At 38.4% G+C, this 25,344-nt stretch overlaps 2 protein-coding genes across 3 annotated transcripts; both read right to left on the minus strand.

Annotated features, from left to right (window-relative positions):
* Positions 1 to 2,155: 2,155 nt before the first annotated feature.
* On the minus strand, positions 2,156 to 13,740 carry LOC141789112 (AN1-type zinc finger protein 5). Of its 2 annotated transcripts, none has more exons than XM_074668423.1 (6): positions 13,589 to 13,740; positions 12,289 to 12,487; positions 10,596 to 10,704; positions 7,641 to 7,768; positions 7,195 to 7,302; positions 2,156 to 5,788 (listed from the first exon to the last, which is right to left on the minus strand). In XM_074668423.1, the coding sequence occupies exons 2-6, from the start codon at positions 12,446 to 12,448 to the stop codon at positions 5,640 to 5,642; spliced, it is 654 nt and encodes a 217-aa protein (XP_074524524.1). In that variant the 5' UTR covers positions 12,449 to 12,487; positions 13,589 to 13,740; the 3' UTR covers positions 2,156 to 5,639. The 2 variants fall into 2 exon arrangements, with proteins under 2 accessions (XP_074524524.1, XP_074524525.1); XM_074668424.1 differs by lacking the exon at positions 13,589 to 13,740 and adding an exon at positions 13,341 to 13,517.
* Positions 13,741 to 13,853: 113 nt separating this feature from the next.
* On the minus strand, positions 13,854 to 23,790 carry plin3 (perilipin 3). Its single transcript, XM_074668430.1, has 8 exons — positions 23,671 to 23,790; positions 19,033 to 19,122; positions 18,621 to 18,819; positions 18,264 to 18,346; positions 17,435 to 17,666; positions 15,423 to 15,760; positions 14,851 to 15,069; positions 13,854 to 14,484 (listed from the first exon to the last, which is right to left on the minus strand). The coding sequence occupies exons 2-8, from the start codon at positions 19,099 to 19,101 to the stop codon at positions 14,344 to 14,346; spliced, it is 1,281 nt and encodes a 426-aa protein (XP_074524531.1). The 5' UTR covers positions 19,102 to 19,122; positions 23,671 to 23,790; the 3' UTR covers positions 13,854 to 14,343.
* Positions 23,791 to 25,344: the final 1,554 nt, after the last annotated feature.

The following is a 25,344-nucleotide window of genomic DNA, read 5'->3' on the forward strand; positions in this document are numbered from 1 at the left end:
GCCCAAAGTGCTTTACAAGAGAAAAGAGATAATGAAATAAATAAAAGTAATGACAAAATCAGTGCAATAAATCAACAGAAGCTCTAATATAAATACAATAAAGTCAGTAAAATGAAAGTAGAAAATAAAAATGATCATAATGAAATGAATTTAAATAATTTAAAAAATAATTAGAACAAACTTTTATGATTTGAAATACAATGAAAATAGTAAAAATAAATAAATAAATTGAAATCTAATAAAATCACATAGAATAACATTCAGTTGATTAAAATATTACTTTATTATTGATTCTAAGAAAAATTGTGATAAAAGTATTAATAATTGTAATAATAATGTGGGTCAAGGCTAAAAAAAAATAGGTTTACAATCAAATTCTAGACGAAAAAGGTAAGATGTCCACTTCTGATGATCAGAGACAGAGAATTTGAAAGTTTGAAACATAAAGGCTTCCCGGCCAGCACTGTGAGGGAGACACACAGAATTGTTTTCAAACGTGTTTTTTCCCCAGTATGTCTTGTCTCTTCAGATTTCTATCATGTAGTCCACCAAACAACACCCAACAAGAATCACAGAATAAGCTGTTGTTTGGCATTGGCTGACAAGATTTGGGAAATTTTACCCAAGTGCAACCCACATTTGAAGCTCTGCTGATCATCCCACAAATGTATGTTTGTTAAAAATGTGACACAACTCAAAAGGGAAATCAAAAGGATTTCCAATGGTATGATTTATTGCCAACAAGCGTTATTAAAACAATGACACCATCTAGCAAACAGAAACTGCTGAACTTTTTGTGCTAAGTTTATAAAACATCTTTACTTCATTCTCAGTGGACTCACAAAGATGTGAGATCAAACCCCAGGTTGAAAGGCAAAAAGAACAAAACTAAATTAGTTTCATTAAAATTTAAAGAATGCTGTCCATTCAAACACAGTAGATCCAACAAATAAATCCAATCCTAGTTCATGATTTTGGGGTTATTTAAACGGGGCTTTGTCATCCAAACACACCCCACTCTCATGTTAGAGTCAGACGGTAAACAAGTAACCTTGTTTTTTTTTCATGACCTATGGCCAAAAGAAATAGGCCACTATCTTGTAGATTTTCACATCCGAACACACTCCCAGGTAATTTCAGTTACTCTGGCTGACTGGATTCTTCAAAGCTACGGTGTCAAGCTACCATTATTAAATGTGTTTTGTCACTTACCTTTAGTACTTTGGAACAAACATGTCTTTATGAAATGGCCAAAGAAGAAGAAGATATAACACTGTGTTGTGAGTGCACTATGTGTGCCTACAGGCCAATGCATCCTCCATGGAGAATCTTATTACAGCTAATGTTGGGGTGGCTGGGTACAAAGCTGTAACTGGTGACTTCTTCAAATACTCACTTCCATGTTCTGTTTTTTTTTTTTTTTTTTTTTTTTTAATTTGGTCATGTTGATTACTGAGACTTTGTATTGATTGATTGATTGATTGATTGAAAGTGTTTGTTTTGAAAAATGTAAAAGAAAATAATAAGCAAGAAAAAACTTGTTTAACAGAGGTTGGAACACAGAAACTTTGTAATTACAAAAACAGTGTAAGATGTAAACAAAAAAAATAAAAATCATTAAATCACCAATCTAACTTTTTTTATATTCAAAAGAAAGGAGCAGAAGGAAGTAATACTTATAATTTTCCACTCCTTCTCCATTGTTCATTGTTGAGTAAAAAAAAAAAAAAAAATCCAGCCAGCTAAACTATGTGGTATATATTGCCATACCCATACAAACACATATAATATATATATTACATATATAATATAATATAATATAATATAATATAATATAATATAATATAACTGATTGATATAGGTGTTTAATTCAGCAGACAGGAGTGATTCATAACATGGATAAGAGTTAAGCCTTAAGAGGTGTTTGGTAAAAAAAAAAAAAAACATATTTATAAACCAGATCCAAATACAAAGCAGTGAAGCAAAAGTGTGTATAGTATAAAAATCTAAAATAACTATAAACTCATAAATGCTTCAAGATTATACCTGTTAGGATGTTAACAGTGTGTCTGAAAACTATTTCATACTTATGCATGAGAAAACTGTCTCTGTACTAAGAAAATCTGTGCAGTAATAAGACAAAAGACAAGTGTAATTTAAAATAAACTTTGTGAATTTATTGTTTTATACTTACTCTTACACATCATACAATCCTAAATCTTGAAAGAAAAACAAAATAAAAAGATATCTGGTGGTGTTTCTGGGGGACTGGAGTGCCAAGGGACAAGAACTTCAGCTCTGTGAACATTGCAGGTTTCTCTTGATGTCCCTCAAGCTCGTCTTGACCAACAGTGAATCAAGTTGTTGTCATTTGTCTTTACTTCTGCAGCGAGACTGTATTTAAACCAGATTCTTCACAACTGACGGGTTCATCATCATCATCATCATCATCAGTCAAAACCCTTGCACAATGAAGACACTGATTATGGAAGGTTGTGCTAAAGACGGGATCAGAGACATCAAAACTCTATCAAAGCAACAGAAGGAGGACGAAACGTAGATGTACTGATATCCTGATTATTCAGGTATGCTTGCCCTATTTGCTGGTGCCAGGTCCTTGTCATAAACAGTCAAAATTATTTCAGCTATCCAACTACCCCAAACCAAGTTGGGCCTCCATCCTCTGCCTGAAAACAAAGCCGATATCAGGGCCAGGTAAGTCCGAGAAACAACAGAACAGCTTACTATGTGAATTATGATGGATTACATTCAAACCGCTCATGTTTAAGAAAATAAAATGTTGGGTTTGATATGAGCAGTCACTTGACAACAACAACAGTAAACCATGAAATGCTCACAATTTACACAGTTGAACAATCAACCCAAGTACAGGACTTTTCCCTGTGAAATGACTTCTTTTCTGCGAAGGAAAACGAAGCACTCTGTAGATTAGATTTTTATGGTCATAAACCCAGCAGGCAAGCTTCCATACTCTGCATATATAAAGATACACATCAAGGGACTCCAGGCTGCAGAGTTTCCCCTAATATGACAATCACTCTCCATGTACATAACCTTCATTCAAAACACCCCAGACTCCTCCTGAATTTTCCTCTAGTGGTAAGGAAATCAGTCAGCGGCTTAAAATAACCAACTTATCCGAGAAAAACGGTCTCAGAGTTGGCACACCAAGTTACAAAGCCATTTAGACTTGTCAATCACAAATACAGGAATTTTGACGTAAGCCTATTTTCCAATTGAAGGTGCCAAAACCACACTGAATCCTGCACAGCATAATATCCTGTGTAGGAAAAGTTTTCTTGACTGCCTCTCACTTCTGCACTGCCTTGATTTAGAAAATGCATACTCTGCAAAGTTTTTGCAACTTTTAACAGCTCTTCATAAATATTAAGTGACTGAGATCAAGCAACATTCACAAGGAAAGCTTTTGATAATGAAAAGGTGAGACCTCAAAAATCCCTCTACATCTCACAAGGGGCCTTTTTAACTCTCAGTATTATCACTATGCTATGAATAGACTTCAGTAACAATATAAAAGCATGGGCTTGGATACTGTGTAATTTATCAAGGTTAATAAAGCTCACAGCGCCTTCTTAACAATCTGACTGGTACTGTAGAAGCCACCCAGCCTGCACTCATGATAGAGCCAGTATATCCACATATTTTGGACATATATAGAGGGTATTTTGATGTGTTAGATAACTTGTTATAAAAGGAGAAGAGGACAGGGCGAATAATCTGCTATTTTTTTCCAGATAATTAAGAAAAGCACTTTATACACATAGAACTATTCTTTACCTTAAGCCCCACCTGTATTACCTGGCAAAAATCTACAATAAGAGTATACTATATGAATAGGAACCATATGGTATTTACATTTGGAAAAAAAATCTGAAGAGTCCTGTTAACTTGAACATTTGGGGTTCCAGCCATGCATTGTGCTACTGCTGTGTGGCTTTTAAAACATTCCAGCTTCATTTCAAACTGCAGTCAGTTACAAAACTGTAACTCCTATGTTAGACTGCATACATGCATGTTAGTTTGATCTTCCTAGAAGAAGCTAGCTAGAAGCGGTCTTCATAGTAAGGACTCGTCTGAATCGGAGCACATTGTAAAAGCGCAGCACGCAGCTCGGCAGAATTGCAACAATCTTTACTTCAGCTGAGCAGACGGTGTGTCAATAAGTGACTGCAACCCAGGTCAGTTTTCATTCAGCATGTGTCAGTGGTCTGCTGGTGGTTAGAGAAACACAGAGTTCACTCCGACTCCATGGGACAGAAAATGGAATTTAAGGAAAATGTATTAATCGACCAAAAGAGAACGTCTAAAAACATCTCTTCAGCGAGCCTGCTGTACATATCAAATATAAACTGCAAAGGACCCAAATGCTGAACAAAACTAAGTAGGTATGGCACATTAGTTTGTGCTCTGCAGTTGACACACTTTATTGTGCTTTGTTTCCAGATCAAAAACAATGGAGGTTTTGCTGCTTAAAATTTGTAGCTGTAACTGCTTAATGGGACTCTTATCTTATCATGTCAGAGCTTGTGTATTCTTTTAATTTATCGGTTATATGATCAAGATGGAATCATTTTGATATAATTGTAAAGATTTAGTGCAAATCTTAATGATTTGCTGACACATGCTGCCAATCCTCCAGCACAGACCAACCAAACGATAAAAAATAAATAGAATGCAATCACACAATTCAAGCTAACTACAATATATTAATATAGATCTTCTGATGTCATACGCTCATTAAAACAGAAAAAAAAGAATAATAAAATAAAAACACAGAATTCAATCACTCAGTTAAGTCAAGGTTTCCCTTCCCCTTGCCCTCCCCTCCCCTCCCATTCCCCTCTAATAACTGTTCATGCACCCAGTATCAGTATGATAAGTCATTATATCAAAGAGAAACATTTCTGGAAATTGCTGAGACTTAGGAGTCTAACGTGGTGACCCATAGAGTAAAGAGGTGGGAGGAAAAAGAAAATGCCAATTTGACAAGAGGATGACATCATTTTCAGTCTTGGAGAAAAATTCATATTCCAAAGCCCTTAAAAGGTCTCGCTGATAAATGGAGTCTGTGGTGTTGTTTTTTTCAAATTGCTCGACCTTAATTGAGCTCTGAGCCATTTTCCAAGCTGTGACGCATTCTTTCACAGCTTACCCCGTCTCAATTCAACCACCTCACAGGGACTGTATAAAAATAAGCTCACACGACCCCCCGCCTTAGGAAACAAAAAGGGGTAAAAATCAAAATGCCTTCCCTCCCCACAGCAACACTGATGTCCATCAAGCCCGTACGGCTCTCTCCCCAACTCTCAAGCAAATATGCTCACACTCACTTTCATACAAACACACACACTTTCATACAAACACACACACACACGCACACACACAAAGAAACACTCAGGTTCAGCTGCAGTCACTAGCGGAGAGAGAGGGAGATGCTAGTAAGGGAAGCGTCTGGACAGTGGCTGCGACCTCACCACCCCACCCCACCCGTCTTAGACTACCATGAACAAATGAAGCCATGATATCAGGTGTTTTCATCCAAGTCGCCATTGTTCAGATTCACAAAGTCAGAGACTTTTTGTTTTTGCACTCAGTCCTCATAACTTCTGAATTTTCTCAGCCACCACAATGGGGTTCTCCTTGCGTATGCGGGCAGCGGCTGCACTCCGGTAGTCATAGGGACAGTCGTGTTTGTCAGAGTAACGGTGAATGGCACAGAACAGGTTGCCACAGCGACAGTCAAAACCTTTGGTAAAGAGAAGAAATAAGAGTCAGTCAGCGTGGAAGCCTTATTATCGAGATCATTACACATTTTAAAGAGTTAAAACTCCAACTCCTGTTTCAAGGACAATCACTGCTTTGCTGTAAATCCATGGATTAAAAGTCCTTTCAAGGTTCTGTAACATAAAAGCTGCAGTCAAAGTAAATTAACCTACGTTTTGATTTCTATTACATTCAATTTGTAAGTTTTGCTCCTTTCCCATAAAACTTCTGCAGAATTAAATGTTAAAAAACAGTCCAAGGTCTCCTCAGCCTGCAGGGTGCTGACCTTATCAGGCTGCATCAGCACACACATTCTGAGGAGTGAGAGTTTTCCTACTTTCCAGCACTAACTGCTCACTGGACTCTCCTTTGGGGTAACCAGGTTTGGCAAAGTGGTGGAGGCCCACAGTGCACTGTGAAATACCCTGGGCTGTGAAATGCACCACCAACATGCAGTATGTTGCTCTCTGTACAACTGTTTGTTGTGGAGAGAAGAAGAAAACACGATACAGACAGACCTGAATCTTAATACAGTATCTAAACTAGTCATAAATACAATTAGTTTTAAAATGTATGTTTAACCCACAGCAAAGATGCATGTACAGCGTACTTTGTGTGTTTTCCTTGATAAATTCAAAACACAAATTTCCAGTGGCAGACAGCTGAGGGAGCTGTTGGTTAAAGTAAGAGCTTTAGTGTTTTCAGATATATGTGTGTAGGTGGGGTTTCAGCTGGGGAAACACAATGCGATTCCAAGCAGATGTGGAGACAACATCTTGGATAAGATGATGGAAACTCTAAATCTCAGAATGATAAGCAGTTAGGCTACAAATAATTTGTGTGTCATCACTGTTCATTATGTTTTTAAGTGAAGCCAGTCTTTGCTCAATCCCGAGGGACCAAACACAAGACAACAAAAAGGTTAGAGCATCATTAGTGAATACAACCCAATGATTTAAGTGACTGAGCAAAAAAATGTGACCAAAAACGAGAACTTGCTGATGATTTTGATGGCACATGTCCAAGGACATCAGCCCTCTCCAGGTTCATGATAACACTGACAAAAGTACATCACTTCAAACAGCTGAAAAGAATCCATTTGCAAATATGTCATCTCTTTGGATGACTGCTTTTTGACAGGATTTCAATATTCGTGCTTAGTTTTTAATAAAAGACTGTGGCAGTTCTCCAAGTTTAAAAATTATCACTGTGTTAAATTTCAAAGTGTGTCTAAGATTGACAGGTTTGGTACAGAATCACAGCAAAGCAGGTCTGTGACCTATGAACCATGTCAGTAGCTAAGAATAGCTCTCTGCTAAGTTTGTACGTGCGTGCGTGCTTGCGTGTGTGTGTGTGTGTGTGTGTGAGTGTAGTGAATCTTTTTCTTACCAGTAAGGCCCACTTTCTTCCGGCAAGAAAAGCAGCGGTTCTTTTTCTTGTTTTTATCCGGAGTTTGGTCACTATCAGACAAAGCTTGTGCTGCTTCCCCTACAGGCTCTGGTGATAACAAGGGACGCAAACAAAAACTTTGTCAACAAAATAAATTATACATACTACTTGAGGTTCAACATTTTGAGACTTACTAAAAAAAAAGCCCAACACAAAGTAAAAGATTCATTTAATTAAAGGAAGACAGAGGTGGTAAAATATTTCTAGTCATACTTTTAAGAACAGAAACTTTCATCTTATCACTATCTCTTTCCTTTTTTTACCTACGGGTCACCCATTCTCTAAATAATAAGAAGCTCCCCACAGATATCTGTTAGAGTAATCCAAGTGTGAATTGTGGGTAACCTAATGTTTCAGGTTTAGACTGCTTTTTCTGTGACGTTTACCTGAGCTGCTGGAAGTACCCTCTTCTTCGCCATCGTCAGCCTCTGCTCGATCAGAGTCCACAGCTCCTGAATCCTGGGAAATACTCATGGCCGTCATTTGTTGGGTTACTGGGCTTGGAGAGCTGGGACTGACAACACAACAAGAACCAAAAAACATTTTAATAATTAATTTAGGACCATTCATAAATTATTTTGTTACATAAAAAAATTAAAAACCAGAAAGACAAGTTTCTAATACATTTTGTTGTTACTCTCTGGCAAAGAATTGTTTATACTTAGTTCATGTGATGACAGCTCGATTACAGAAAAAGTTGTGGAGACAGCGGGGATATCGGCTATATTCACAACAGTGCAAATTGGTGGTGTGTAAAGCTGTCACAGGTTTTACACATAGACTTTTTACTTCCTCTTTGGTCAGTCAGCTGAATCAGCTATCGCCTTGACTGGCATCGCTCTGGTACACGTGTCATTACATGCTGTACTTGCTCGGCTCCTCTCGGGGCACCCTACACACTACAGGATTTCTGGTCGCTAATATTAAACATGTTCATTATCTACGATGTCTCAATCAGAGGCTGCGACCGGACAAAATTACTCTTAACACACCCTACAACACAGGGAATTCACACACTGTGTCGTTTGCAAACAGCAGACAACCAGGCCTATGCTGGCTTTGATCGTTAGGGGGAGGTGGGGACAAAAATCAGCCCGGCCCGGTATCCTGTAGTGTGTACCTGCCTTTAACTGTTTGAATCAATTTCAGCACAGCCCTTTGAAATAAAGTCATTCTACAAGTGACTACAATGACCTTAGCAAGCTACAAGCAACCAGAGTCTGCAGAAAACAAAAAAACACATACAGTATAAACACAATGCACTTATCCACAATTACACCACGCAGACCAAAAAGGCCTGAATCCCTCTTAATCATTTTGAACAATTCTTCCAACAATGAGCACAAATGATTGCTTGGACTGCTTTGTGGACTTTCTAAGAAGAATAAACCCATTACCAGAAAAAGGAATAATACTTTTCTGATAATTGGACTAATTGCAGCAGGGCTAATCTGTGTGTTGAAGGAGAAACTCTGAACTATAGGCGTGGTTAATCATACTACAGTATGATTACCATAAGTCCACTTAAATGAGATCCACTGGGCTCTATTCTCATTTCCTGTCTTTTAAATCCATTTGAGCATATTGTTCTTGGTTATTGATTCCAGTTATCTCTAAAGCTAGCAAAACAAAACAAAACAAAACAGCCCAAATTAATACCAACATTTCATACAGCCCTTTCAAATACCCTTGCTATTTGTCACATTAAAAATGAATAAACTGACAAAGCTGACGCAAATTTTAAGGGAGCCCTGTGCCTTAACAGACGAGGATAAGAATTATTCAAAATGATTCAGCAGTTTCAAGAACTGACCCTCTGGCTGTTTTTAAACTCACAATTTTTCAGATTTCTTTTTTGCATAAAGTTGATTCTCCTTGGTAGAAATATTAGAAAAAGTAATTTATACATTGAGCCATCCAATAATTCAGAGGTGTTTTCATAAAAACTGAATAGTGAGAAGAAACTTGTCAGGAAAAAAGAAGAAAACAAACTGAAGAGTAACTTTAGGGGGGTTAGGTGTGGCTAGGTGCCTAGAAAGAAACAAAGTTTCTTTTATTTTGTGAGCAAAATTTTTCAGACACCTACAACACCAGGTAAATTTTCAATTCCACTAATCATTCAATTGGAAACACAGCACTACAGCCAGATATGAGCATACATAGCTAACATGAGATGGTAGGGATGGGTACCTTTCACATTTGAAATGATGGGGTATCTGGCAATCAGTATCGGTACTCAACGGTACCAATTTTCAATACTTTTGTTGTGTTCATTTGGTAAAAAATATCAATTTGTTTAATAATATCTATTCTTTTTATTTAACATATTTATTCTTCAATATATAACCTTATAATGCTGTGTTAATGCCCAGCATCAAAAATCACTTACTCTTCCATTCCCTCACAGTCACAAGAATGCGTTTAGGTACCTAAACATGGTACCTTTTGATTTTTCATGAATCGGTACCCGGTACTTTTGACAGAATTAGGTTGGTACCTATAAAAGTACCTAATTTGGAACCCATCCCTATGAGATAGAGCTGTCAATAAGATATTATGATTGAATGGCTGTGTTAAATACTAGATTCTGATTGGTCAGTTCCCAAAGTGACTGTCTGCTATCTAGGGATGGGTACCTTTCATATTTGAAACGATACGGTACCGATGCCCGGTACCTGGCAATCAGTACCGGTACGCAACGGTACCAAGTTTCGGTACTTTTTTGTGTTTATGTGGTAAAAAATATCAATTTGTTTAACAATAAAATATAAAAAAAAGTTCAATTGAACAAATTTATTCTTCAGTATATAACCTTGCAATGCTGTGTTTATGTCCAGCATCAAAAATCACCTACTCTTACACTCCCTCACAGTCACAAGGATGCATTTAGGTACCTAAACATGGTACCTTTTGGTTTTTACATGAATCGATACCCGGAACTTTTGACAGAATTCGGTCAGTACCTGTAAAAGTACCTAATTCGGACCCATCCCTACTGCTATCACTGTTATGAGGGGGAGACAGCATCCCTTTGCTTCTTGTTTGGGTGCCACTTTGACTTTGGGGTTCCCAATCTGCTGTATTAGCTTATTCACTGGACATTATTCCTGACCATATGCACATGAACCTCTTAAAAAAAGTCAACTTTTTCATCATTATTATTTTGCAAAAGGCCCCTTTTAATAACTCTTTATCAGAGAAATCTGTATTGTAGAGCCTGTATTAAAACTCCACCAAGCTATAAATGGCACAGTGAGATGTCTGGTGTTCTGAAAAACATGTTTCAAGTTGTCTTCTAATTACACGATTTGAACTGGCGCCTGATCTGTCAGTCAACATACCTGGGTGCTTGCTCCTCTGGTGGAGTCCCTGCCACTTCTGTGCTGGGCTCTGAGGGTGTACTCTCGACAGTCACACCAACTGACCCCGGTGATCCTGATGGTGATGTGGCTGTGTAGGGGGGAAAAAGTTGTATAGCATCACCAACACATAAAAATGCATTTTTAGAATGCATATAGTAAACTTCTTATTGGTCTGAAGGTAGCTAAAGATATTCCTTGCAGATGTTTACTTAACTAAGAAGTATTATAGGTTGAGCTGACACTGCAACTGATGCAACACCATAGGCTGCTTTTTCAACTTCTCTTCAACAACTTTAGCAGAGGCCCCCATTCCAAGAAAATGTAGCTACTGTTTAATTTTTCAGTCTTTCTCATCTTGATGAACAGTACGCATAGCTGTACAGAGGCAGTATTAGTGCTGGGTGGTATACTGTTGTCTATGCTATACCAACGACCAACTTCATGATGGCATGGATTTTAAGAACACCAGTTCACTGTCATGTTTCGTATTATTTCCCTACCACATGCTCTTTATGCAGGCTATTCAGCCCTCCTATGCTCTGGTTACCTCTTACACAGTTACACATCAGGGTCCCCCATCAACTGTACACCCTCCTTATATTACTTGTCATTAAAAAAAGGTTTTAAATGTTTGTCCATCATCCCTTTTCCCTGACGCTTTTGACTCTTGGTTCTATCTGCCAGGCACTCCTGTGTGTCAATCCTCTGAGCTTCTCAGCAGAGTTACAGTTTGACACAGTTCAACACGGATATATTATATAAATTCTGTAAGTAACAGCAATAAATATCAATGATTCAAACACCAACACTAATATCACTTTAGATCCTGCACAGTTGTGAAAATGTTAACGCTTATTTAATTGTTTTGCTCTCAGAGTCTCTTACTGCCCAACAGATTGGCACTGATGAGCTGTTTTAGAGCACATGATGATAGCAATGATAAAATTTAGATCAAATTGTTATAAAAAAAGTTAGTTTCTCTATTTTCATTGCTCCTAAATGTAGATTATTAGACATGTATGACAAAGAGCTTTTGTCTAATAGTTGTTCTGTATTGACAGAACTTTATGTGGTGAAAGAATGAAAAGCTTTGTTGTGGGCTTTGGTAAAGAATGAGTTCAATGCATTTACGGAGCGAACAGAGTAAACACATTATGGTAATATCAAGGTGGACTGTGTTTCCTCTCTGAAGATTTAAGAATTAAAATTAGATTGCAGTGCTTTAGATATTGTTGCTTTGCAAACTTACTCACACATGCACGTCAAAAAGAAAATTTCTGATGGTTGAATATCAGGGGTTAGAAGAACTGATCTTTTGATTGGTAACTTTTAAGTTTCAAAATAATAAAATTATTCTGCATATCCAGAAGTTTTCAACGCACGTTGTTTGACTGAAGCTGTATGTGGGCATCCTCCATTTTTGTCAGAATGCATGGCTAACTGTGCGCTGCAGAGCAAGGTGCTGCCGCTAATGCTTGGTGGGTCTGTGCAGTTTTCAGTCAGAAACATGAGTAACATAAAGTGATTTACAGGCAAAGGAATATGCCACACCAAATTACCAGAGATCCCATAGCAGTACTAATCCCAATCTGCAATGCTAATATTTTTTTTTAATTTTATTTATTTATTTATTTATTTATTTTGCTATACTGTCCAGTTCTAGGTTGCTTACCTTTTTCCCCTGGGGGGCTGGATCTCCCCCCTCCCTGTTGTCTCTGAAGGTGTTCCTTGTAGCAGACAGAACACATGCCATTGGTGCGAGGGTTACCGTAGAAACCACATCCCATAGTGCAAAGCATTGGCACCTGTGTCTGATTGGTCTCCTGAGCCATGCTCTGAAGAGGGGGTAAGGGGGGTGGGAGAGGATATTCCTGAAAATAAGGTCGTAGAAATGAGTCAAAAAAAGTTGGTGTTCTCTTTTCTGATGTCAGTTTCTTTATTCTTGAAAGCACATGAGAGCTGAGACATAAAAGATAAGAAAGATCATAAAGCACTGACGGTAGCTTGATTAAAGTTTTTAACACAGCACCTCATGCCTTAATGAACGAAGAGTGACAAAGTCCAGATCTACTACCTACACCGGTCGTCACACCTACCTCAGAATTAAGTGTAATTTGCATTTCTCACTCAATGTGAAAGACACAATTCATCTTTGACATATATGACAATGTTAAAGCACTTAAACAAAAGGTACAAAAACAACGAATATCACAATACTGCTGCTGCCATGTTCAGGCAATAGTGCTGGAGTTTCAAAGTAGTAAGCTGTTGAAACGCCACACATCTGAATTCAGTGTAGGCAAACGCCAACGTTAAAAAGACCCATGCACAGGTCCATTTTAAAAGGCAAGTTGGTGTCTGCGAAAACACAAGCTAGCTCAGCTAGTTTCTGCCTTCTTCCGCCGCACAGCGAGCTGTTTTGTCAGGACAAAGTTAACAAAACAGGAACAAAAGCTAAAGCATATTTCAACAAAAACCAGAAAACTTTATAAAATAGTCAAACGAAGTGATCAGCTGGCAGGGGTTAATGTTGTTATTTGGTATAATCTAGCTAAACAACTTAAAGCTGACTGTCCCCAGTTTGAGTTTGTCCGCAGCAGAAAACAATTGTCGTCCTGTGCTTACATAGCTCAAAGCAAACACTGTAACATTAGCAAACAGCCACACTGGATGTTTTGTCTGTCTGGCACTGAATACAAGCGCAAAAACAAGGACAGAACTCACCTAGTAGCCCTTCACTATGGCGAAAATGAATAAAATTAACCATAACAAACGCCCTTAGAGACGAACTGTAAACAAATCCTGTGTTTAAAATCGAATAAACGCTAGTGTTAGCAGGCTCACGTTAGCTGCACCGCTAAGCATAATCAGGCAGCCCAAAAACAGTGCGCTACCCGACAGTGTTCTGGCTGGTTCAAAAGAGGTTTCACACATTGGGAGTCTTTCGTATCGGTCCAAGAAGAAGACAATACCTGAAAGGCAAGGTACCGGGGGCTGTCGACGACCTTGGGCTTCAAATTTGTACAAGTTTCGTCCCCAGCAGAGCGCGCGGCCTCCTACCCAGCGCTAGCTCCCGACATTCGAAACAACGACCATGACGTCATCCTCAGCATCGATCCAGCCTTCAGTCAAACAGGCCCACATAGCAAAGTCCACCACCACCCCATCAAAACATCAGCACAACAGACACTCAAAAATCAAATCAAATCTGTGTCAAAATTTTTATTGACATGGCATCTTAATTACACTTTGACAGCTGCTTCAATAAAACCCTTAAAATACTGTTATAATGTGAAATGTGGAAAATAACCCCTACACATCCAGTTCTCACAAGGGACCATGTTATTGCGTTGGAGCTCATTTGTAAAACAAATGTGGCACTTTTTTGGAATGCACTGTGTTGAAATCTTTTCAACACTTTCAGAAATCTTTTAACATCAGTATGGGCACAGGCTGTACAAAAATAAACTTCCAAGAGTAAAAATTTCATGATCTTTTCAAGAATAAAAAGTGCAGTATAAATCTGTAATGATATCAGGACTTTCACTCTAAATCAAAGTTGATTAGCTTTTGTAGTGCAGTAAACAACTAAGTTCAAATTAAGTTTATCATGGAGAAAACATGGTTACATGAGAGAGCAAGAGAAAGCGAGAAAATGACCAATCTCCAGTGAACACTAGTCTTCTATCACCACTTGATTAACTCATGGAGAAACACAGACAGGTCTTTAACTGTGTGGTCCGCTCTGCTCCATTGCCACATCTTCCTCTACCTTCTCAGTGATCTGAGGAGCAAAGGGTCCCACAAGCCAGTTGAGTGGGGTATTGTTTAGAAGGTACTCCATGACACCATCCAGAGACTTCTGAACCTGGGAACAAGGAAATATAGAAATAGATCAAATCATAACAGATACTTCATTTATAAAAGGCCATCACAGGATAAGCTTGACTATCCTAGTTTCGTAAATGCATATGTATGAGCTCACACCCCTGAGAATGGATGTTTGTTTATGCAGTGTGTACAGGGGTATCCTATTTACAGTGATTCCTGTTCACTAAGACTCTGTGGATCTCATTTAATTACCAACAAAAAATAACACTATAACAGCACTAACAGCGCTAAGTGGTGGTAAAGCAAAAAGAAAAACCAAACCCCAAGCACTAAACTATATTTAGCTGAGCTGATGCTGTAAAACAACAACATTGTGCTAACAACAGCATTGTGCAATTAGTACTTGGGTCAGCTGGTTCCGGCTCCGCTCCAGAAGGATGGGTGTGATGCTGCTGGTGTTCCCCAGAGAGGAGCGCAGCTCTTCAGCTGATTGTCTCGCGTTAGTCAGCTGCTCCTGGACAGCACCCGGCAGACCCTGAGTACTTGAGACCACACTGGAGCATGCTGACATCAGCTGGTCACTTAGGCCACGCACCATGGAGAGGGCTCGCCATTCCAGCTGCTGTAAATGGGAATATTTTCATTGATAAATGCTCGTATGCTGAATGACATACAGTACGAATCTTACATCCAAGCTCCTACAAGCTTCTTCCACTTCCTGAGACTGAGGCACCCTTCCCATCTCTCCTATCAAATATTAACCAGCTAAGTAAGTCTCTAAAATGCAGCAGTGAAATAATTTCATGACTCTTTCTTTTGTTCTTTTCACTTTCATTCTCTGATGTTTCTTTGACTTGCTAAAGTAGTAACCAAATCACATGCACGGTCTGTTTGTATGTAAACTGCCATGGTGTAAAATGCAAATATAATGAAGTTAGACACCAGACAATTCCCCAAAAGTGCTCTCCCCCTGACCTCAGCCTCATCCTTGGTCCCATCTGGCTCTGACTGAGTCTGTCCCGCTCCATCCTGCTTCTGCTTCCACTCCCTCCAGCGCTGCAGCAGCTGCTCAGAGGCACCTCCGATCTGGTTACTGGCAGTACCCAGGCTGGTGCGGGCACTCTCTAGCAGGTCAAAGGTACTGGTAATCTGAGCTACGGCAGTATGGGTGGCATCCCTGGCGTTTCTTGCTCGAACCAAGGACTGCTGTAGTGCTCTGTCCCGGACCTTGGTAGAGAGCTTCCCAAGGCGGACAAAGTAGGAGCTGGTTGATGGTGCAGTCACCTCATTGGTAGGAGGTTCAGCCAGAGCAGCTGAAAAAGAGTATCATTAATGTTCTTTATTTTCAAAGGGTATGTTTCATGAAATGACTTTCTATAACTTGAAAAACTACATTAACCACTCAGGTTTGAGGAGAAAACAGTTGAATGCAATGTATGTGTTAGATGTAGTTTTTCCAAAGAACTGTTAAAAAGAAAGACACAAACATAATTTCAGCTATTGTTGTTTTTGGTTTTAGTTTTTACTTAGCTTGGTTACTTGGTAATTGGTTACTTCCCCCTGTATTAGTGCTAACTACAAAGTCAGCGACTTAAAGTGTCAGAGTAAACCTCTACAATAGACAAGAATATTGCCACCTGACCACCATAGTCATCATTATGTGGAAATTTAGGGGAACAAACACTGATTTTTCTCCCAGTGCCTGTATAAAAAACAACTTTGGTGAGTCTGGTACACTTTTACCACAGGAACCACCAATTACTGCCACAATGAAGTTACATCTTTTTCATACCCAAAATCAGAGAGGAGGATGACCTGTTGAGTAATACAGCTAAATCAGAGTGTGGCAGGTTGTCACGATAACATGACATCACAGTAGCAGGTGTCAGAGCTGTGAGTGCTGGAAATTGTAGGTGCTTTATGAGCCAAGTTCACAGAAGGGAGATTCACTGGAATGTTCCGCCTCCACCTCTATGAATAGCATCAACCATTCATGTGCTCAGATTGAGAGCCTCCATGTAGTAGAATTAAATACTGTTAAATTAGAACTGCCCCATTTTTTCCAAGTCACCTTGTGTAGCCTTCATAACGATGATTTATTTCGACAGTCTCATCAGATTTTCTGTTTGATCTACAGATCAGAGACACAAGGACACGGTGTCGGCTACCGACACGACAAGTAAATGTCAAACAGTGCAAATGCCATCATCCAGTCAAATCAATCAGAGCAAATTGAGCCATATTAAAAGGCACCAATATCAGCCAAAGTTTACAATGTAAGATATTAAACTTAAAGTAGTGTAAGGCTAAAATGTGCCTAACTATTGGCATATAAATCCTTAACTGAGATGGACATCAACCCATTGCTACAAAAGCAGTGTGGTTCTATGTAATCTCTTTCCAACTTTTTTTTTAGGTTGTCAGAGAAATTTCAGAAAGCCTATTAAAAAAATCTCTAGCAAAATACCGAAAAAACAAAACTAACACAAACAAACAAACAAAAAAAAACTCCAGACCCACGAGTGAGGAGTTCAAGGATTCAAGGACCTCCTCTAGTTAGCAAAAAGTGCAAGTACTAAGGTTAAAGCACTTCTTTTGAAACATTTTAGTTAAACTTCAGATTTTTATCTATGCTAAATAGAAAAACATGTAAAATTTTACTTTCATTACATCTTAGTGTATATTTGTATAATCTTCATCTTGCTGAGCATGTTATCTGTTGGCCGTTTAAGTCCAAACATTATGTTTTATGTCACTTGCTTTACATGGTTACTTAAAAGAAAGCTACTCAACTTATTTACCATCATTTATGGTCATCAAAGCTTGGCACAAAAACACTTGTTTCCAAAATTAATTCAAATTGCAGCATTGTTCAAGCTTCATTTGACCCAACTGTCATATCACACCTGTCTTTACCTCAGTGCAGACATATGGGTTTATCACCTCCCCTGAGTTTTATGGCTTGATTATTTAGGCTAGCTACTGACCCAGCTCTCTCTCGCTGAGTGGTAGGTTCTGGTCAACCCAATCCTCAGATCGGCTCAGAGCCAGGCCCATCCCACTGCTGACCATCTGGCCCACCCTGGTGTTCATGGCGGTCATCAAACCTCCGCTGACTGCTGCCCGGGTCATCTCGACACCGCCCATCACAGCCCCCATTACGGCATCTTTGGCTCCTGCCACTGACTGGTACACCATACCTACTGTGTCCGACACCACCTGAGGAAAAAATACTGGGTTATGTGCCATAGCTCTCATCTTCTTAATTAGTATGACACACCATCAGCTTTAAATAAAGTACAATTATAGTAATACCGAACATCTTTGAAAGATTCAGTGTTCAAGTTCATGTGCATTTCTGATCTTGTGAACATTTTCAATATATTGAGTAATGAGTTATAATCAGAGTGTTGTCTGTGTTTCCTTGAACATGTTGAGAAGTTTTCTTCTTTTTAATATTTACATGGTGGCAGCTCAATTTGTGCAGCATACCATTTTAAGACAAATTTCCAATACAATGGAATAATTCATCTATTGTACAGTGTCATACGGTGTTGTATATAAGAGTATTATACGGTATTGTGAGAAGTCATAAGTTATGTGACATTATGTGTTATTGGCATGGCTCTTCTTGGACCTCTCTTAAGGCATTAGATATTGGAGGGCATCGCAACTTAACACACATCAGGGCTGGTTAATGCTCTTATGTGAAAAGAGTTCAATTCTGTCCCTCCAAACTTCAAAAAAATGTTGATCATTAGTTACATTTCCCGTATCTTTAACCAGCGATCAAAGGAACATGATTTTCTCTCTGACCTTGTCTGCTGGATGCTGAAGAATAGGCAAGTTCTCCTCCATCTTATTCAATCCTTTCAAAGCATACTCATTCACTGTAGCCACTGAAATAGAAATTTACTGATAATTTAGGGATGGGAACAGACACAAAAAGACATGAAAGTTTTGTAGTAATAGAAAGATGCTTTCAATAAACAGGAAGTCATGTTTTCACAGGAATGAATCTATTCTTATTCTTATCATATTCTTGCCCTGAAGTAGTAAGTGGAGCTGAGTTCCACACCACTAATGTGCAACAAGCTTGCAGCACTCTTAATAACATATTCCAGTCTTTTCTGCGCTGGCATTGCACATGTGTTACATCAGAGAGGAACATACGCTGTGGTTCTATAATGTCCAGGAGAGGCTTGGACCCCGTAGTGGCTGCTGCTCCCAGGGTTCGGACCCCACTCTCTGCTGCATCCATCACCCCCTTCAAGGGCAAGGGCACGCTGTCTTTGGTGGTACTGTAGGCACTGGAAACTGCCTCGCAGGCTGAACTGACCAGAGGTAAATTACTTACCCTGGAAACAACATTCTAAGGCAGAAGACAACCGTTACAATATATGAATATTGTGAAAAACAATCCTGAATACATTAAGACAAGCATTTCAGTCCAGAGTATTCTGTCAGGGATAATTACTCATTCCCTACAGTAGTTATCAACATGGGGAAATTCTGAGCATCAAGTGAGATTATAATAAGTCTGGGTTTGGTAATAAGTGTCACTTCAGGTCACAGTGCTCCTCACCTGCTGATCTCCATTAGCTGCCTCTGCTGTGGCAGCTCCGGTCTCATTAGTCTTCCCGCTGTCTGCCATTGTGACTGCTGAGTTCAATCTCTGACATGAAATATATAAAGTGTCAGTAACACAGAATCACCTCACATCACTTGGTACGCATGATGAAATACATCGCTCTCTCTGATAGTCTTTGTTTAAGTGGCTGATACGCTTTATCTTGCCGAGAAGAAATGTCTGATGAATTTTGAAAAGCGGTGTCAGTGGGTTTTTTAAAATATAGGCAGGAAGGCAAGTCAAGCATGTTAAATTCATTTGTCAACACTATGATGCAATTGGGTTGAAACTGCACTTAAAAAAATAAAATGGCGTCGCCAAGCCAACTATCAGTTTCTATGGTTGTCGGCATTGATCATAAAAATGAGATGGCACATTTCTAATTTATTGATTTTACTTAAAACTCTCCATACAGAGTTTTATCATAGGATAGGCCACAAGACTTGTTTTTTTTCCAAGGGTAATTAAGGTGAAACAATAATCCTGATATGGCATTTTAAAAGTCTAATTCAGGGGAAGGAGAGGCTGTTCTACATGAAATTATAGATTAGATTCAAGGGAAGTCATGAGTAATAGTAGGAGCTGTGGATCAGCGGGGCACTGTTGTTAAAGATTGATAGTTCACAAGCTCACACCAAGGCATGCAGGCAAAATGGACCTCCTTATCATTCATTGTAAGTGATATATTAAGCAGCTCTGTACTTCTTCTCGTGTAAATTATTGCTATAAATGAGAATGAGGCCAGAAGAATTAGTCAAATGAAATATTGCTTTCAGTGAAACTAGCCTGCTGCATTAATACAATGAGGTATTGCCTTTGAAAAGAACAAAAATCTATTGCTTAATTGGGTCTTAGAAAAATGGGAAATAAGCCCACAATTAAATCAATGAATTGTCCAATTAAATAACCGCTTTCTGTTCTTCTTGAAGTAAAGGAGAAAAAGGGTGTCATTTTCAATTTCCCATGGGCTCAACGGGTGAATGTTTCCCCTCCATGAACAGGTAAGGTGAATAAAATCCCCATCCTGGTTTCTGTTTGAATGCACAAAAGGCAGAAGACAATTTAAAAATGGCCACTCAATATCCACCATAAACAAGTCTTTTTTTTTTTTTTTTTTTTTTTTTTAAGACTTTTAACAGTACAAAATGTAGTGTTTAAAAAATGGAGGTATGTGAGTGTTTCAATGTTTTCACTCAAATTTATCATCTAATTATTCTCTGTTACTCCACTCCTCTGTGTCAGTTTTCGGTATCAGGTATTGGGCCCATACAGCCTTATCAGTACCCGTGATGTCTGCCAATACCAGCAGCTGATACAGCAAAAATATTGTACATCAAGTAAGTCTTCCTCACCAGTAGTTGGTGCTGCAGTGCTGTGGTTTGACACAATGGCAAATGTGCGTCAGGTCCTGTTCAAAACATGAATGAACCAGAGGGAGGTAACAGTTAAACTGTTTTGTTTTTCACTTAAGCTTATTTTAAAAAGTACTAAAACTCTAAAAGCTGTTAGTTTTATTATGCAATTTTGTTCATTTATTAAAAATAAGTTGTAAACTCAGAGAGAGTTGTTTGTGTTGTATTTTGGGCTTAATGACAGAGTGACTGTGCTGCCTGTGTTCAAAATGATCTGTCAACATAAAATGAAATTTTATGTATTTAAAGTATTGGTGATATCAGTACTTGGTATCTATGAGTACTCAAGAGGGAGTACGTGTCCTGGTCTTAGTCTGAAAGAAACATCCCTAGATTTTACATATCATAAGTCACAATGTGGATTTAAAACAATATTTTGAGGTTAATTGTGAATCTATTTGGGATAAAGGAACAAGACAGGAGTGTCTGATCTTGTGCCAAATCTTTCACTTATTTCCACAACAAAGATCCCAAAGTTGCCCTACTAACTGGTTAAGAGTCTACAAAATACATCAGAAGGCTTACAGAGTGTGGCTAACGTTAGCAGTGCTAACAACACTTGCCAATAGTTCTCCCTGCCCGTGTATGCAGCATGCAGTGTTTACAACATACTAATCAGAATAAACTGTGGCTACAGCTCCAAGTGGCAGGGTGTTGCCACTGTTACAGCTTACACACAAAATATGCCTGTTTATCAGGCCTAAAGGATAAAATACTAATAACTCTTTCTACCAACTTGTAATTCTGGTGTTAACTAGCAAGGTTGGCAGTGTTTGGATGGGTTGTTCACATGGAGATTCCTACTTAAAATACTCAAAACTTGAGGACCATCATGACATCATGACCTTGTAATTTATACCATGCTAGCTATATCCCTTACAGCTCACTAGAAGAACTTTCTGTTTGTATCGATTTTGGCATCCCCTCTGGACAAAATATTACCTCCTACATATTGCACATACAGAAAAAAAAATTTCATGCTGCTGTTGATAGTTTCCTTTGCTGACACCAATAAAGAAGCATCCCTGTTTAAGTGTATTTTATAAACAGTCAAAAACTTCATACTAGCTTTCATAACAAGTCATTTACACCACTCTTCAGTTCCTTAATTTCTGCTATGTGTCCTTTATAAAATATAATGTTTTGAAGTTTTTTTTAACAGTAAACTCAATATGTTTGGGTTTTGACTTTCAGAAAGAAAGCAACAAAGTTGTTAACCAACATTTCTTCTGACACTATATAAAAAACGACATCACTGGCAGGTGGGAGATAATAAAAATAACCTCAAACATTAAGAAAGAAAGTGAAAAAGCAAATGTGTGCCATATGTGAGTGGAAAGAACCCTCTGGTGCTCCCAACATGTGGACAACATCTGTTAATGTACAAACAGATGGCACATGGAGACACAGACTGACTCCACCTGTACAAACGTACACACCGTGGCTAGCCTAGCGTGTGGAGCAGACGAGTCATGGAAGGTGTGATGTTACAAAGGAGATGACTAGTTTGAGCAGTTAACAGCAGCCAACCAGCTGTAACAAGTTGTGAGCATGCAGTAAACACTCAGGTATACCAGGACACACATCCACCTGATAGAGAATAATGCAGAGTGTCAACCCAGCAAACTACACTAAAGCCAGGCAGCTTAAACCATGGATGACCTTTATGTAGAGCTTCTGTATATTCATCTCACAAGTTCGTTCAGATGTCACGCTGAATAAAACACTTTTTCTTTGTGCAGACAGTCTCTCAAGGCTCTGTCTGCTTGCAAATTGCATTTTATTGCAACAGCTTGGTTGAGCAACGTGTTTTTTTTCCTGAGTGGCAGTTGATGAGATCATCGCTGGCTTCATTACAAAACCAAAGTCTGACACTTTACTCCCTGCTATCAGCTGTGGGATGAACTGGAGATAATTTTTAGAGACAGTTGATTTTATGAGAGGAGCTGATGTGCAAATAAAACAAGATTCTTTTCAGGAAATAATCATTTCAGTGACGAGTCATTCCAGCAAAAGGCTGACAAAAAGGCTATGTAGTGTCTTACTAACACAGTATGAGAGTACATCTTCCCAATGTTTTGCCACATTTGTCTTTAAAGAGGGAACCACTCCATTTAGAGCTGACACATTTAGTGACCTTTGATATTAACAGAGAAGCAGGTTTTATCTCCAGGGAACTGTTGAGACACTTAGAGGAGAGCTGTGTTGGAGTTTAAACAAACAGATCACAACTAGTCAGTGGGTTAAAGAGGCTGTCCCTGACCTGTCAGATAAGGAAAAATTTAAGTTAAACGTCAGAAACTGAAAAAAGTTAATCAAAAAGAAGAAGAAAAAGCTGTCATCTTAAACAATTTAAACCTAAATCCATAAGAAATTTGCTGAAATATCAAAGGTGAGGGTCAGATCCTCCAATGAGTCCCGACTTAAACGTGAGTGGCACATATATATAATAAAGTCTATTAGTTAAAGCTATGACTCATTTATTTTTATATAAAACTAAGTTGAGCTAACAGTTCAGTCTACACATGAGAGTCACATGAAAACATGCCTGTATCTAAGGGGGTTACTGTGAGGGTTACAACATGCAAAAAAAAAAAAAAAAAAAAAAACCTGAACTTGAGATCTACAACAAAAAGCTCTGTGTTGACTTTCCAGCTTAATGTCCAGCTTCTGACAGATCTCACTGTGGAGGGAGTCAAAGACTAAACCACAGCACCATATGCATGTAATCTGCATCAGACCCTCTGAGGCTATGTCCATCATTACTCAGCTCACTGAAGCCCCTCAGCTTTTAGCTCTATGTATGAAGATCTATGTAGGAAGATCTATGTAGGAAGATCTATGGAGCCCGCAGCAGTTGTCATTATTACACAGTCGATGTTGTTATCCCGCACAGTCTATAGCTACTGGTGAACTTTGCCCTGGATAAGGAGTTATGACTAGCTCCCAGTTATTTCAGGGAACAATACCCACTCTCTTCTATACGTTTCTTTGAACTTAAGAGAACTGATAGCAAAGTGTATCGCTCCTCGTCCTTAAACCAAATGAAAGAGAGTTTTCCCCTCCTGCTTCAACTAGGAAGTAATTCTTCTTTCTTGAAATAATCTACACCCAGCCTAGCAACACGACGTCAAAAGGTTACGTTTTAAAAGCGGAACTAGCTGTCAAATCAGACACTCACCTTACTGTCTGTCTGTGGTTCCTGTGTCCTGCTGTGACCTGCGAGAAAGTATGGTCAGTGAACTGGTCCAACCCACATCAAGGCCCCGTTTCCAGCGGACTGCTCGGCTGTTGCACCGTGACAGCATGGAGGCGGAGAGAGGGATTGTCCCGTAAACTTTAAACCAATTAAATCACAGTACGAAAGCGAAAGTAAAGTTACTATATCCTGTAACCTAAAGTGGTGCTCGTACACGTTAGTTCATGTAATACCTAAGAAGTAATCGGTGTTATCTAAACGGACAGTGGACTCCTCTCTGTGAGTTACATTCACAATGATCTCATCTGCAGCGAAGTTTTGGAGTAAGTTTTGTTTCCCATCATGTTTTTAAAATGACAACTATATTTTTGTTTCTTAATGACAAAATTCTGGTGATACTGTTTTATTCAGATGGCTTTTTGTTTTTGCTTAAGGATTATATCATAACTGAGGAGACCACCAATTGAAAGACTTCTCATTAATATCATTAATAAACCAGTGAGGCATAAGGTACATCTAAGAGTTGCTGTCCATCAGAAAGAAAACATTGCTGAATTGTAATTGTTCTGACATTATTTGCTTTTAGGTTAACAAAGTCAGGAGCTAATTCTAAATATCACTTTTCTCATTTACTCAGAAGTTTGAATGCAGGACATCTTATTCTTTGATTAATAGTTTTTAAGAATTATTGGAAACAGTTCAGAATGATTAAAAGCATGCCTACTCATGCAAGTGTTTATCTCAGCAGCTGGTTTAAGTGATAAAAACTAGCCTCAACTCTACCACCAATGAATGGTGCTTTGTAACAATGTGCAGTCATGTTTTGGTTCTACTAAAACTTTTACAGGCCAATTATTTAGCCTACAAGTGAGATTTAAATACCCCCATATGGTAAAAATGTATGTGTTACATTGTAATACAGATTTTCTCATAAATCCTTACAAGTAAAATCTAGCTGCTAATCTAGAAATACACATCATACAATAATACAGCATAAACTTTGAAGCAATAAGTTATAGAAAAGTTCATACCTATGTATTTCATCTTCCTGATTATGTTACATATGTTTCATTTTTTTGTCATTTGGTACGAAAGTGAAAGACATAGTCAATTGGTGTACCCAATTTTTCTTACCAAAAAATCTAACATTGTGCAAAAAAAATTAATAGGAACTTCATCTAAGCAGTCTGCTAGCTGTAAAAGTGAGATTCAAAATATTCTAAGCAAACTGATCAAAAATAGAGAGAAAACATCGATGTCTACGGTGTACTGACTTGCCCAGTACAACAAAACCCATATTTTTGAGTTTAGAAATAAAATATTTTAAATATACTTTGAGCTTATATTTTATAACAAATACTTTATTTCATGAGTACACTTGCATAACTACTAGAAAGGTGAATCATATATTTTTTTTCATGTTTTTGTGGTAACACCATTTGACAACTCAATGGGACTGATTCTTTGATTAGTTAAAAATTATAAAAATGTCATATAATATATTATGACACCAACAGAAATGCAGACTCCACATTTAAACAAACATCTAACATGTTTTTTTTAACAAGCTTAAAGAATATTTTTGATACTAACCCTCATATGCCAAACCTCTCAAAAGAAGCATCTAAACTATCAGCACAAGAAACTGTGCCTGTA

The sequence above is a fragment of the Halichoeres trimaculatus genome, unplaced genomic scaffold (genome assembly GCF_033239565.1).
Source record: "Halichoeres trimaculatus isolate MK-OKI-2021-1 unplaced genomic scaffold, fHalTri1.1 fHalTri1_scaffold_4, whole genome shotgun sequence".
NCBI classification, from domain to species: Eukaryota; Metazoa; Chordata; class Actinopteri; order Labriformes; family Labridae; genus Halichoeres; species Halichoeres trimaculatus.

Coding starts and splice junctions, on each gene's coding strand:
- LOC141789112 (XM_074668423.1), bottom strand. CDS start 12,448: ATGGCTCAGGAGACCAATCAGACACAGGTGCCAATGCTTTGCACTATG. Junction 10,705..12,288: donor CAGCCCCCCAGGGGAAAAAG/GTAAGCAACCTA, acceptor CCCCCTACACAG/CCACATCACCATCAGGATCA. Junction 7,769..10,595: donor CCAGAGGAGCAAGCACCCAG/GTATGTTGACTG, acceptor TTGTGTTGTCAG/TCCCAGCTCTCCAAGCCCAG.
- plin3 (XM_074668430.1), bottom strand. CDS start 19,101: ATGGCAGACAGCGGGAAGACTAATGAGACCGGAGCTGCCACAGCAGAG. Junction 18,820..19,032: donor CAGCTAATGGAGATCAGCAG/GTGAGGAGCACT, acceptor CTTCTGCCTTAG/AATGTTGTTTCCAGGGTAAG. Junction 18,347..18,620: donor GGACATTATAGAACCACAGC/GTATGTTCCTCT, acceptor TTTCTATTTCAG/TGGCTACAGTGAATGAGTAT.